The sequence below is a fragment of the Anomaloglossus baeobatrachus genome, chromosome 2 (assembly GCF_048569485.1).
Source record: "Anomaloglossus baeobatrachus isolate aAnoBae1 chromosome 2, aAnoBae1.hap1, whole genome shotgun sequence".
NCBI classification, from domain to species: Eukaryota; Metazoa; Chordata; class Amphibia; order Anura; family Aromobatidae; genus Anomaloglossus; species Anomaloglossus baeobatrachus.
In genome coordinates this window covers 700,371,102-700,386,438 of record NC_134354.1, presented here as the reverse complement: position 1 = coordinate 700,386,438, position 15,337 = coordinate 700,371,102, and the positions used below count along the sequence as shown (strand labels likewise).

Below are 15,337 nucleotides of genomic sequence, written 5' to 3'. Positions count from 1 at the left end.
TGGGGAGAAGAGAGAATACACTGCATGTAGTTATCAGTAAAATAATTTGGGCTACAAGTCATTTGGAGTAGGAAATCCACAGGTTAACTAAATTCCAAGTATCTACACCACAGCCCAACCACGGGGCTCAGTCTGTTTTCCCAATCCATAGGCCACAGATCCAACCATTGTCACTAGAAGCAAGGTGGCTCCTTACAGTCTGAGAATTGCACATAACTCCTTAATACATTAGTATGTACAATATCAAGAACATTATATGACCCACTTGATTTACCGTATTTTTTGTTTTACAAGACATAACATATTATAAGACGCACTCCAAATTTAGAGATCCAAAAAAAATAAAATAAAAAAATGGGGTCAGTCTTATACTCCGGTGTTGTCTTACCGGAGGGGGCCAGCAGCGGTGGTGGGGTGGAGTCACAGGAGGCAGGGGTTGTGCTCGTGCGGTTTATCGTGGCAGCGGTGAGTCTGTGCTGGCGTGGCAGCGGAAGCTGTGTTGGGAGCGGAAGCTACGGTGGCTGTGTGGAGCATGCCTGTATGGCAGGTGTCCCAGATGCCCTGTTGGCGGTCCTGGCTTCAATGAAATGGCGCCTGAAGCGGCGCGTGCGCAGATGGAGCTGTTAGCCGAGAGCTCCATGTCACGCGCTGACTCCAGGAGCCACCCAGCATCTGGGACCCCCGCCGCACTGGACTGCTCCATACTGCCGGCCGCCTGCCCGCACAGAGGCAGCCAGCCATACCGCACAGAGAGGCAGCCAGCCAGGCAGCCTGCCCGCACAGAGAGGCAGCCAGCCATACCGCACAGAGAGGCAGCCAGCCAGGCAGCCTGCCCGCACAGAGAGGCAGCCAGCCATACCGCACAGAGAGGCAGCCAGCCAGGCAGCCTGCCCGCACAGAGAGGCAGCCAGCCATACCGCACAGAGAGGCAGCCAGCCAGGCAGCCTGCCCGCACAGAGAGGCAGCCAGCCATACCGCACAGAGAGGCAGCCAGCCAGGCAGCCTGCCCGCACAGAGAGGCAGCCAGCCATACCGCACAGAGAGGCAGCCAGCCAGGCAGCCTGCCCGCACAGAGAGGCAGCGAGCCAACCAGCACAGGGAGGCCGCCCGCCTGCACAGACAGCCACCCGCACAGACAGCCACCCGCACCATTTCTCCACCTCCCAGTAAGCTATATTCGGATTTTAAGACGCATACCTCATTTTCCTCCCAAATGTTTGGAAGGAAATGTGCGTCTTATAGTCTGAAAAATATGATATTTAGCAACAAATTATAAACACGTCTTTTAATTGAGGAAGCTACATGTGAACAATACAAACTGCTTGTAAAGGTGTATGTTCACCATTCAGCACTTTACCATTTCCATGTAGAATTCATATCCAAAGTTTAAATCTGTATTAAGATCCAGAGCTGCAATCACAAATCTGTTGGATAATTTCTCTTATGTTTACTTCGTGGCTTAATGTCCACATAAGGCTAGATTCAGATGTGAATAATACAGATGCATGTTTCCCTATATTGTTGTTATATTTGGTTTTTGGATAATGGATTAGCGTCAAATGGCAAAACTACAAATGCATCTATGAGATAAAATGATAAAATACAAGACAATAGTAGTGCAAAATACGGAAAGCAATGCTTACAAAGTTACTTGTCTACTCACCCCACACTATGCGGATGTTCTGTGCATGGACCTTTCCTTTCACAGTAGGCCTTGATGGTGCCCCTGGCCTGTCAGGTAGGGTGACAAACTCCACCGCCTCACTTGGACCGCTCTTCCCTTCTGAGTTATATGCAATAACCTAGAATTAGGGTTCCAGATTGAATATCGGAAGACACAACTAATCAGGTGCACGATGCTTGTAACTGAGCTGACACATTAAACTGCAGGGCAGATTGTAGAACCAAAATAACAAATGCATCAAGAGTGAGCACCTAAAAAGGCCATGTTCACACAATGCATTTTTTGCAGCTTTTTTTATGCAAATGAAAAGCTGCTTTTTACATTATCAGCAAAAAAGCTATGAGATTTCAGAATCTCATACAAAATTGCTTTTTTATTCCTGGCTGAAGTGTACAACTACAGTCTTTTATAATAAATAAAATTTAAAATTAAAATAAAAAAATCAGCATGTCAATTCTTTGCAGCCGTTTTTCACCATTGAAAGCAATGAGAGTGCAAAAACCGCAACCGCTACATTTTTCCTGCTTTTGTGGTGAATCATACAAACTTTATTAAACATGTATTGTACACAAAAAAGTAGCCAAAAAAAAAAAACAAAACAAAAAGCTAAATGTACTTTTTGGAAGTAGCTTCTTCACTGCCAAAAGAGCAGATTGTGGCTGCTGCAGAAAAAAACGCAGCAAAAATGCCGCAAAAACGCATTGTGTGAATATAGCCTAAGTAGGGGAAAAAGAAAATGCTCTGGTATTATTTTTGTATATAAACTTAAAAGGGAACCTGTAAGATCTGATAATGCAATTTACCTGCAGGTATAGAGTTAATGTCAAGGTTATTATAAAGATGCCTGGCCACAGTACTGAAAGTGCGGCACCTGTGAGAACATGAACTGTATTGCTCCTGGGAGCCGCCGGCTTTCAGTCATGCAGCATGCCTGGAGAAATTACCACTTCCAGCAATGAGAGTGGCAGCTGTAATAAGTGTGGAGTCAGCTGTCAGTCATTGTCGGGGTATACTTATAGCTGCCGCTCACAGTACTGTGAGACCATAATTTTTACAGGCGTGCCTGCATGGCCGAAAGACAGAAAAAATATCCAGTTTCTCCTGGGTACTGCACTTTCAGTACTGTGGCCACATATCTTCATAATGCTATTAACCCAATATCTCTAGATTAACAGCATTATCAGACCTGACCAGTTCCTTTAAAATGTTATTCTCAGGTGGTCTCATTAGCAGCACGCAGGTTTCTATGTCTTTTCTGGTAGGGCGGTATCATTTCCTGACAGTTCTGGTGAGCAGCAGAGCGGTAGTATTAGGCTAGTTTCACACTTGTGTTGGACGGGATCCGTAGCATTGCGTTGTGTGACGCATGTAACGGATGCGTTGCATATAGTGGCACAACGCATGCTACAGATCGTACAAAATAACGCAGTCCGTTATAGTTTTTTTTGTCCTTGTCTTTACACATCTGAGCATGCGCAGTTGTGTAAAATCAGCTGCGTTAACGGAATCCGTCAAATGACGCATTCTAACGGAATCCGCCACCATAGGCGGCCATTATAAGAACAACGGACGCCTAACGGATTCCTGCAGGTGGCGTTTTTTTGACACTCCGCCAAGCGCAGGAAAACGTTACATGCTGCGTTCCATCCGCCCGACGCAGCGTCAAAATAACGACGCTGCGTTGTCCAGCGGATGCAACGCAGACACTTGCGTTACAGTGCGTCGTCAATACAAGTCTATGGAGAATAGCGCAGTGCGTTAACGGACTGCGCTATTCTCCATAGTGACGGAATGCGCTGAACGCAAGTGTGAAACTAGCCTAAGTAAACCTATAAAGATCAACACAAGATCTGCTGTAACACATTCAGATGTCAGTGGTTTGTTCTGGAGTGTACACAATTATCATTGTATTTTCACAGCATTTGAACAACCTCGTAGCTCAGGGAAGCTGTGATTAGGTGACCTGCCCTGGAAGCAGCAGATTGTGGGGGTTGATGATTTTTGAAAGATTTGAAACAGCAGCTTGTCAGAAGCTCAGAGAAAGGGGTGATCAGCTGCTGTATAGAACTCAATAGGCTGGAGAGAGGTGCCTGGTATGTTACACGTTAACCTTTCTCCTGGAATGTAGCTACTGCGTACACTCCGCCGAGGTCTGTGCAGGCATTAGTGGCTGAGACCCATGGAAACCAGCTGTGTACTATGAAAGATAAAAGGTGCTCATTGCAGGAAAATGACAGACAAAAAAAGCAAATACATTTCAAACTTGCTTATTTTCATGCTGTCTAACTAAAACTATTTAATGACATGAAAATATCCCTTTAAAGGAAAGCTTAACCTTGAAAGAAAGAAAATTATATAAGTAAAAACCAAAAATATAAGGCATGATTTCCTGTTGATCTCTTCAATCTTTAGCTGGAATATGGAGAAGGGCTAGGGCCTTTATATGTACCTTTCAGAATTAGCTGTTTGTGTGCGTTCATGAGTATCTGGCCATTATTTGATTTTTGGTCTGCATTTTTCCCCACAATGGAGCCCTGCTCTCCATATAGTACATATTCACAAGTAATAGCAGCATTGAGAGCATTGTTCTCACCAGTAAAGCTGAGAATCAATCTCGGGTTATACAACCCCTGGCAAAAATTATGGACTCACCTGGCTCTGAGGATGTTCATTCAGTTGTTTACTGTTTAAGAAAAGCAGATCACAGACATGGCACAAAACTAAAGTCATTTCAAATGGCAACTTTCTGGCTTTAACCCCTTCACGACGGGCCGATTTTTCGCTTTCCGTTTTTTATTCCGCCATTCTTCTTCCGAGAGACATAACTTTTTATTTTTCAGTCAATATGGTCATGTGAGAACTCATTTTTTGCGGAACGAGCTGTACTTTTAAATGAAACCACAAGTTTTACTATATAGTGTACTGGAAAACTGCATAAAAATTCCAAATGCACAAAAATTGCAAAAAAAGTGCGATAGCACTATTGTTTTTGAGATCTTTTATTCACTGTGTTCACTATATGGTAAAAATTGATGTGTGGGTGTGATGCCTCAGGTCAGTGCGAGTTCGTAGACACAAACCATGTATAGGTTTAATTTTATATAAGGGGTTAGAAAAATCGGAAGTTTGTCCTCAAAAAGTGGCGCACGTTTTACGTCATATTCCGTGACCCGTAGCATTCTCATTTTTTGGGATCTATGGCTCAGTGACTGCTTATTTTTTGCGTCTCGAGCTGACATTTTTAACAGTATTTTTGCGCAGATGCTACGTTTTGATCGCCTTTTATTGCACTTTGCACAAAATTTGTGGCGACCAAAATACGTAATTTTGGTGTTTGGAATTTTTTGCCGCTATGTCGTTTACTGATCAGATTAATTGATTTTATATTTTGATAGTTCGGGCGTTTCTGAACGCGGCGATACCAAATGTGTGTATATTTTTTTAACATTTAATTTTCAATGGGGTGAAAGGGGGTGATTTGAACTTTCAGGTTTTTTTTTTTTTTTTAATTTTTTAAAACTTTTTTTAACTTTTTTTTATTTATTTTACTAGTCCCCCTAGGGGGCTATGTGGATCAACAATCCGATCGCTCTGCCACAAATGCTGATCACCGCTATACAGTTGTAAATAGCAGATATGCTCATTTTCTGCTTCACTGGGCTCCGGGCCGAGGGAAACCGAAAGTAATTCATGTCAGCTACAGGAGTCATCACATGACCCTGTGCTACCATGACAACCACCGGAAGTCACGTGATCAGCCGGTAAGGAAGTGTTCACCGCCGCTGCCGTTATAAGGGGATAACGATCCTGCTCGTGCCTGGCAGGCACACATCTCAGCTGTGAAAATCAGCTGAGATGTGAGCCGATCGTTACATGCTGCCGGCGGCAGACCGTGGGCAGTAACACTATGACCGCTAGGACGTAATATTACTGCCCGCGGTCGTTAAGGGGTTAAGAAACAAAAAAAAACAAACATGAAAACAATGTGCTAGCCAGTAACTGTTACTTTTCAAGACCAAACAGGGGGGAAAAATTAAGGAATCATGAAAATCAAACAAACAAAAGAACACTCCAATACATCACTAGTATTTTGTTGCACCACCTCTGGCTTTTATAACAGCTTGCAGTCTCTGAGGCATGGACTTAATGAGTGACAAACAGTACTCTTCATCAATCTGGCTCCAACTTTCTTTGATTGCTGTTGCCAGATCAGCTTTGCAGGTTGGAGCTTTGCCATGGACCATTTTCTTCAACTTCCACCAAAGATTTTCAATTGGATTGAGAATTGGACTATTTGCAGGCCATGACATTGAGCTTAGGCGTCTTCGTTGAAAGAATGATTTCAGTTTTTTCTCTATGGCAGGATGCATTATTATCTTGATAAATTATTTCATCATCCCCAAACATCCTTTCAATTGATGAAGAAAAGTGTCCATAATTTCAATGTAAACTTGGGCATTTATTGAAGATGTAATGACAGCCATCTCCCCAGTTCCTTTACCTGACATGCAGCCCCATATCATCAATGACTGTGGAAATTTACATGTTCTCTTCAGGCAGTCATTTTTTATTGTTTAGCTTTTCTGTGTAAATCCCATTTCCTTTAGGCAGTTTCTTCGGTTTGGTCACAGATATTGACTCCAGATTCCTCCCATTCGTTCCTCATTTGTTTTGTTGTGCATTTTCTGTTTTGGAGACATATTGCTTTAAGTTTTTTGTCTTGACGCTTTGATGTCTTCCTTGGTCTAAAAGTATGTTGCCTTTAACAACCTTCCCATGTTCTTTGTATTTGGTCCAGATTTTAGACACAGCTGACTGTGAATAACCAACATCTTTTGCAATATTGCGTGATAATTTACCCTCTTTTAAGGAGTTTGACAATCCTCTCTTTTGTTTCAATTGACATCTCTCGTGTTGGAGCCATGATTCATGTCAGTCCACTTGGTGCAACAGCTCTCCAAGGTGTGATCACTCCTTTTTAGATGCAGACTAACGAGCAGATCTTATTTGATGCAGATGTTAGTTTTGGGAATGAATATTTACAGGGTGATTCCATAATGTTTTCCTCATAATTGAGTGATTCTGTAATTTTTCCTCATAATTGAGTGATTCCATAATTCCCCCCCCCCCTGTTTGGTCTTGAAAATTAACAGTTTCTGGCTAGCACATTATGTTTTCATGATTTTTTAGTGTTTCTTAAAGCCAGGAAGTTTCCATTTGAAATGACTTTAGTTTGGTGTCATGTCTGTGATCTGCTTTTTTTAAACCAAAGTAAACAACTGAATGAACATCCTCAGAACCAGGTGAGTCCATAATTTTTGCCAGGGGTTGTATAATCAGTAGAAAGCAACACCTACTGTTACTATTTGTGTCTATTCTATCACTAACATAGATGTTCGGGGAATAAAGGACATGGCTCTTCAATTTTAACATGCCTTATACTTTGTTCACAGAGAAGATAAGCCCTGACTTACTCCCTTTTTCATATTTAAAACACATTAACGCTTGGGTGAACCCTATGCGGTGGCCAGACAGGCCAATTAGTATGGTAGCCAAAATGTATGACCAGTTTTAAAGCTCACAAGAGGAGATTGAGGGAAGATTGGTTCATTTTTCCTAAGTTTAGTGATGCTTTAAAACTAACAGAGATGTTACTTAGGTTTTATTTATCTGGTGTCCATATCTCATAAGAGAAATTAATAATGGTTCCATGATCTACATTGAACTGGAATAACAAAAAGTATTAAATATTTTTAAACTTAAAGAGGACCAACTACCAGGATTTTGCTATATGAAGTAAAGGCAGTGGCATAAAGGCAGTAAGATGCTGAATCCAGGCATACCTATTGTAGAAAGATGTGATTCTTGGTTGATGAAATATCTCATTAAAGTTGCAGAAATGCACTGCACTTTGATTGACGGGTGCAACGGGGGCAGGTGTTTGTGGGTCGGGTGCTCAGCGTTTATTCCTCCTCCGGCATCTTCCTGGCTTGCTCCCTTTCCTTTATTTGAATATCGCACTGCGCTGCCATTGCTGTTGTTGGCGACATGCGCTTGTGATCTCCGGTGCCATTCTATTGAAGAATCTGGGGTGAGAGGCATTGGCGTGTGTACAGATGTAGAAAACAAAATCAAAATCCTGCGCATGCGCTGATGCCTCCGGTGCAGACTCCAACACCATTTTAATGAAGACCTAATTACAGTGGCAATGCGCATGCGCCACCAACAATGGCAATGACGGTGCAATATTCAAATAAAGGAAAGGGGGCAAAGCCAGGAGGACCCGACCCACAGAGACCCTCCCGTGCTGCACATGTCAAAGTACAGTGCATTTCAGCAACTTTGATTAAAGATATTTCATCAACCAAGCATCGTATCTTTTTATAACAGGTATGTGTGGAATCAGCATCTTAGTGCCCATATGGCACTGCCTTTACTTCATATAGCAAAATACTGGTGGTTGGTCCTCTTGAAAGGAAACCCAAAGGGCCATAAAACACAATCTGCCAGGAGGATTCTTATAACATCCACAGGAACCACAAACAATAAAAGCGATGACGCAAGGGCAAATATGGATAACACGGACTAGTCTTTTCCTTTTAAATTTTTATGTTTCACGTAGAAATAAACCATTCCCAGGATCCAGCCGCGTACCCCTTGTTCTATAAATGACATGGAAGTGAATGACGACTGAACTGCTGGCTGATAACATGCTAAGCTCGCAGTAATATATGGATATCCTATTACATCCCATATCCTGAGGATATGCCATAAATGTATGAGATTTCACTACTCAGTGCATTTGGCAGGTCACATTGTGCATAGCCGGTGCTGTACTGTCACAAATACACCAAACTGACCCCAATACAGACCTATAGGAGAACGCACTCACCCTGAACTTGTATTTTGTGCTGCGCCTCAGGTTCATTACTGTGAACGTAAGATCATCCCCATTGTATTTTGGCTTGAATCCGTAGCCCTATGAAAATATATGAACAATAAGATGACTGATATAATTGTATTACAAAAACACATCTTGATTAATTAAATAAAGCAGTACAATAATTACATAATTAAGTGCGTTGATAAAAAATAATTCATGAATGGACTATAATAACGTCCGTCCCCGTCATTTACAACTGGCAAAATCTAAAGTCATAGGCCAGATAATTTGAGGACTTGGATTGGGCAGATTATGGCTTCGATACACTGATAGCGGGGGTTGAATTTGTGGCCATAGGTGGGTTATTAATTTATTACAGAGAGTGATGCAGGATCTATTTCTGAGCAGATTTACTGAGAACACGACTGTCTCACCTCATATCCTCCTCTGATTACTAATAACCTTAATAAAGTCAATTTAATGTGTAAGCGAATGGAATACTGATCGCTTCTGTTCCTAGACTGAGCAATGTCCTCACATAATGTTATTATACTACAGTAAGAAATTGGTGTAGCAGCACGAGCCATCCGATCAGTCTGCTGGAATCATGCATCACATAAGAGCTGTGGATTTGGTCAGTATGGACTACCTATGTAAAATCTTAAAGGGGCTGTCCTGGATTGACATGCGGATGACAATCCATAGGATAAGTCATCAATACAAGATCGGTGGGGTCCGATAGCCGCCAGTAGTTCACTCCTTTAGGGCCGGAGAGAAGCGCTCATAGCTCTGTACATCGCTTACTGACCGGTACTGTCAGCTCCTATTCACAAGATGGGAAGATAAACTGACAAGTCATCAATATATCAATCGCAGACAACCCCTTTAATGTATATTGTCCTACATCACATGGAAAATGCATAACGCGTTTTAAGAAAAGGGAACAATGCGTTGTATAACCTGATTAGTTATAGCTAGATCTCCATTATAAAGCATGTATATTGCCATACATATACTACCCATGATGTTGTACACACTTAGGATTATTTTATGTTACATATGCTGCTATTTTGTGGGTTTGACATACAATACATAAATCATATTTAGTGCAGAATCTCATTGGCACCCCCCTCACCACTCCTTGGTCTTTTCTCCCCTGGGGGCTGCTGCTGTGCTAATGCTGCCCACCCAGGGGAGAAACCTCAATCTGGTGAGTGGTCTGGGCTTTTCGGTCTGAAACATGCGCTGATTTACAATTTCTACAGAATATGAAGGCTGAAGCCATCCAGATATCTGCTACATCTGTAATATGATGCCCCCATCTAATGTTGGTGCCAGCGGTATGAAAGGGACAAGGCTGCGAGAGCGTAAAAGTTGTGCCCATCCAGAAGGCAGGTATTATTTTTGGTCTGTACGCACCCCCTGGGCCCACAGAGCCTTAGAATAAATATGATGGAAAACCCAATTAAGGCCCTGGGCGCACAGTGCAGTTTTTGATGCATTTTTGGTTGCCGTTTGTTGCCTTAAACTGCATGCATTTCCTTCCTCAGCAAAGTCTATGAGAATCCAGAGAGGCTGTGCACATGTTGCTTCTTTTTTGCTTGCAATTTTGGGTGCAGAAAAAAGAAGCAGCATGTCACTTTATGCGTTTTTCCATCAAATACAGTAAAAAAAAAAAAAAAAGCACACATGCGTTTTTTGATGCGTTTATCTGCCAGAGGGTGAGTGTTTTGCTGAACAAACAAAACAGCAGTGTGTGCCCATAGCTGAAAGCGGGTGATTAATATAGTGCAAATCTTTCATCAGAAGAATAATTGGATCCAAATCTGTACCCAGTAAGCTCACAGTGTATTTCCCCCATCTACAATAACTTCGTAGGATGAGCCAGGGGTGGACAAATCATTGGTGCAACCTGTGCTGTCTGCACAAGGGCCCAAGAGGTAAGGGGGCCCATTAGTACCTACAAAGTAAGTGGAAATGCGGTTATGAGCTCTTAGGCTGCAAAAGGCCCAGATATTGTTGCTGCACAGGGGCCTCTTCCGTATTTGTCCACCAGCGGGATAAGCTATATGTGTCTAATGGAAGCAGGACCCACAGCTCGGCTCTACTTATGTGGAGTAAAGGGGACTATAACCTCCTGATGAAGCAGATATTGATGCCAACCCATATGGAGAATGAATGGAGAAGGTTGGCCATGTACTCTACATTCATTTATCTGGCAGTTCTGACAATAGCAGAGCACAAGGATATGGTTCATGAAGGTGAGCAATGCATCCATCAGACATTTATAGCATATTATGTGAGCATGTGACCGATGCAGACAAACACTGGAGAAATACAGACCACAATAAAATTATGGTTTACAGTAATGACACAGCTGCATTATAACTCGTGTCACCGAGCATTTTCTACAGATCCACACACTACAGGGTGCTTTACATGCTGTGACATCGCTAGCGATGTCGTTCGCGATGTGACACGCCAGATCGTAGATGCAATCTGGCAAGATAGCCCATAGGGCGGTTTTATAGCGCCGGTCACATGTGCGATCTCGGCAGATCGCATCTACGATCTGGCGTGTCACATCGCTAACGAGATCGCTAGCGATGTCGCAGCGTGTAAAGCACCCTTTAGAATTATTAGAAGCCAAGATAATTAATTCCACATGCACATTAAAGCGCACCAATCACCAGGATTTTCATATATAACCTTAAGCCAGTGCTATACTGATGCTATCATGCTGATTCTAAACATACCTTTAGTTGTGAGATCGGATGTATAGTTTCTGAAATACTGGCAAATAAAGTTTGTGAAATACCCTGTTATTTGATGACGTGCAACGGAATATCTAATAGGTGGGTTGGGTATTACTACTTATTCCCGCCCCTGTCTGCTGCGTGTCCTTCATCCCCTCTGTCCTTTTTCTCTCCTTCCTTCCCCTATAATAACAGACAGGGAAGGAAGGAGAGGCAGCAGACAGGGGCGGGAATAAGTAGCAAACTCCGACCCATCTATTAGATATTCTGTTGCAACTCATGAAATAACAGTGCATTTCACAAACTTTAGGTATGAATAGACTCAGCCTGATAGTGCCAGCATAGCACTGGCTTTAGTTTATATATGAAAATCCTGGTGGTTGGTTCCCTTTAAATATTGACCCACTGGAAGGAAATTTGGAATTCAGCTTCAAAAAGTATCTCAATGTATAACAGGTTGTCTGAGCATCTTGTTTTTCTTTATAAAACACTAAAAATGGTGTAAAACAAAGAAGTAATAATCCCAATACTGTTCCCCACTGCTCCTACTTTGAGGACCTCTGGGTCCTGAGACGATTTCTGCAATTTCTGCTCTTTAATTCAACAATTTCTGGCTCTTGCAAGGATATGTTGGTTACTTCTGTGGCCAGTGATTGGCTGCAGTGGTTACATATCCAACCCAAGCAAAACACCATTTTGACAACCTATATTTTTTATTTTTATATTTATTTATTTTTTTAAAGTGGACGGACAAACTCTTTAAAGTTATCAAGATAATGTTAAAAGATATGTTTTTATATATTCATTCCCCAAATAATTTTGTATATCAATCAGTTGTGTTTTTTTGTTTTCTTATACACACACATACCGAGGTTTCGTCTTCCATTTCCAAAATATAAGAAATCCCTTCATCAGACGGTGTACCTGAGGGTTTAGTCCACTGCAGTGACAACCAGCTAATCCCGGCTTTATTGAGTATTGGACTTGCTGGCACTGTGGGGGCACTGCCCGAGGTGTAGAACAGAACTTCTTCACTAAAACCACTGAGAAAGGAAAGAAACAAGGGACACATTCACCTGGGAGCACAACGAAGACCTGCATCATTCCATATGGACCGGCCATTTACCTCATGCCCATGTCATTTTTTGCAGCAAGTCTGAAAGAGTAGCCCATTGCCGGAGACAATTTTGTCACTCTGAACTGCCTCTGAAGCCCATAGTAACATTGGCAGAATTCTTGACAGCCTTTACCCTAAAGAAAAGAAAGATCGTTTCATTTTTGTATCAGTATTCACACAAGAAGAAAACACATTATAGATACCCGTCATCAATAACATTAACAGCAGCTTCTCTAGTATTATGTAGTTCCCCCTTACGCTGACCCATTGTGGAGTTGACTACACAAGACGGAAGACGTAGTGATGAGCCAACTGTATGGTGCTCGGTACTGGTTTACTGAGTATAATGGAAGTCAATAGTGAACTCTTAATGTTGGATGGAAGGCCTACTAAAATCTACCTTCCAAATGTTTTATTTTTTTACGGCAGCGTTACTGAAGAAATTAAGTATTATACTGGAACGTGCTGCTCCCATAAGTGCCCTGGAGTTGGCAACTTGGTGCTCTCCGTTCTCTACATTATATGTCAGACATCCCCTGCCCTTGCGTGTCGGCTGTACCAGGCTTCTGGTACTGGGAACAGCCATCAATCAAGAGAAGAAATACTTTACTATGATGAATAGGTATTTAACGACAAACACTGCAGCCAGGGGTATTAAAAAAAATAATTAGGCCTTGGTTCCACCTGCGTTTTGCACGGATGAGTGCAATCTGATAAAACATCGGACTGCGCTCGCACCAGTGCAAAACTATGGGGCAGTGATTATCTGCGATTGATTTCTCAGCAGGAGCAATGAAACTGCGTTTGGAAGAGAGTTTCGGCTCACACGCACCTATATGAATCTATGGGTGCGTGTGAAACATCGCACTGCACTCAGAAAGTACTCCACCCTCTTCTCTTCAACTGTGATCCGATCACATGACCTTCGCTCACACTCACAGCAGAGCGTCATTAGCTTATCACTTACAATGTATGGGAAGTTATGCGAAAGCAGAACTGAGACCTAAAAGAAACATACCGACACATGGACACATGGTTGGATAATATGGTGTTTAACTTACTTCATCCCATTCTAAAAGGTAATTGTGTATCTTTGAGCCATTATCACATGAAGCCTGGAAAAAAAAAAAAGGTAAACGGTAAATCATAAATAACTGCAAATATATTTTTTATATATGTTTCTGCCAATTCCTATAAATATGGAACAACATATACAGTGTAATTAATCCGTTAGAAGGGGTTGTCTAATTTCCACAACTCCTGGATATAAGATGAGTGACCCATTCCCAGTGTCTATTAGCCAGACCAGTAATTAGCACCCCTCACTCCGGTAGGTCCTTCCTACCTATGTGCTACATGATCAGTGAGCTACTACTGTAGAACAACCGCCATGTAATAACAGATAACCACTGGATTTGGCAAGTTTTTAAAGCCGGATCTGATACAATTTAAAGAGCTTGTTAAGAGGAGTCCTGGCATCGTCCATTCGTGTCCCTCATCTAGGAAGAAACACAAGGGCTTCTCCTGGTTTGTAGTGCTCAAGGATTACTTGTGTCCACATGTCCGGGAAATGTATCAGAGTCTCCACATTGAAATAAAGCAAGTCCCCTCCTCAGATTCACAACGCTTCTTGGAAGTAAAACATGGCAGGCTACCGGTATCACTGATAAGCATTGTGTTATGATTTACAGACCCGAAAACAGCACTTCCAGCTCATTACATAAAGACAAAAGCTGCACAATCCAGGTTGTTTGAACATGTTGCCCGGCATCGTCCTTTCATTATGCATTAGGTGTGAAAAGAAAAGACTACATTATCTCGTCCGGGCTAGAACCGTCCTGCCAGGGGGCACCACGACGTGTTACACAAAGCTGCTAGAAGAAATGTGCAATTACCATGATATAAACGGCACATTCAATAGAACAGACTGAAAGGTGCGATATCCCTCCTCCATACAAAATCCATTTCCTCGAGTTATAAAAACACAGAAGATAACATATTGGAGGGATTTCCTCACTTGCTGCTGCAAAACAATCGTTTCTATATTTCACATGTCTGACAGATATGGTTTAGTTTATTTAGATCATGCTTCATTAGTGATAATGAAGAAAGCGACATCAGACACATGCTCTGCTAACTATCTCCTCTTGATTAACAGGTAATACATACTTTATTTGTCAAAGAGCTTGGTCAATATCTGATTGATGGGGGTGCCATCAGCTGTTACCGGCGAGGTCAACAACTTCTCAGTTGCTGCAGTTAAACAGCAACTTGGCCAAAAAGTATAATAGCCAAGTGCGCCATATGTGTAGGGAGTGGAAACGTAGTACCTGGCCAGTATAGACAGAACTGCTGTGCTCCGGCAGCATCTGAGAACTTACGGCTGCCACCAACAGCTGATTGGTGGGGGGCAAGGTGTAGCCCCCATACAATCAGAGAGTGATAAAATAGCCTATGGATACATAGCTGGTTATACGTCACTCTATACATAGACATGGTGCCCGCATAGGAGACCGCTCCACATACAAATAAAGAAAATGAATGCTGGATTCCTTTTTACATCCTAAGGATAGGCTATCAATAAAAAAAAAGCAGTGGCCATCACCTTTAATAAAACTCAATATTGCTTGTGCAAATCAGTGACTGTAGATAAAAGCCATCTTATGTTATTCTTGAACCCTGGAAACATCAACCCATGCTTAAAAGGACTCACCTTCCATTGGAGCGAGAGTGAATTTTTGGTCCGGTTTGTAATTCGCGGAGGGTTGGGCGTTTCTGGTTCGCAGCTCGTTGTGGTAAAGCTTACAGCGTCCGAGGGGTTTCCTTTAATGAAGTTTAGTTCTGCCTGCACCCTACAGAGAAAAAGGGAGACAAGAACTGAATACAGTATATAAAGG

General features: G+C 42.3%; 1 protein-coding gene across 6 annotated transcripts in view; it reads right to left on the bottom strand.

The window, feature by feature from the left end:
- Positions 1-15,337, bottom strand: part of FNDC3A (fibronectin type III domain containing 3A) — a 356,645-nt gene that overhangs the window by 36,226 nt on the left and 305,082 nt on the right. For all 6 annotated transcript variants that reach the window (XM_075337265.1, XM_075337266.1, XM_075337267.1 and 3 more), the window contains 6 exons: positions 15,154-15,292; positions 13,502-13,555; positions 12,450-12,574; positions 12,192-12,366; positions 8,577-8,663; positions 1,664-1,802 (listed from right to left, as the gene is read on the bottom strand). In XM_075337265.1, coding sequence (XP_075193380.1) covers positions 1,664-1,802; positions 8,577-8,663; positions 12,192-12,366; positions 12,450-12,574; positions 13,502-13,555; positions 15,154-15,292 — 719 coding nt within the window. The remainder of the gene's footprint in view (positions 1-1,663; positions 1,803-8,576; positions 8,664-12,191; positions 12,367-12,449; positions 12,575-13,501; positions 13,556-15,153; positions 15,293-15,337) is intronic.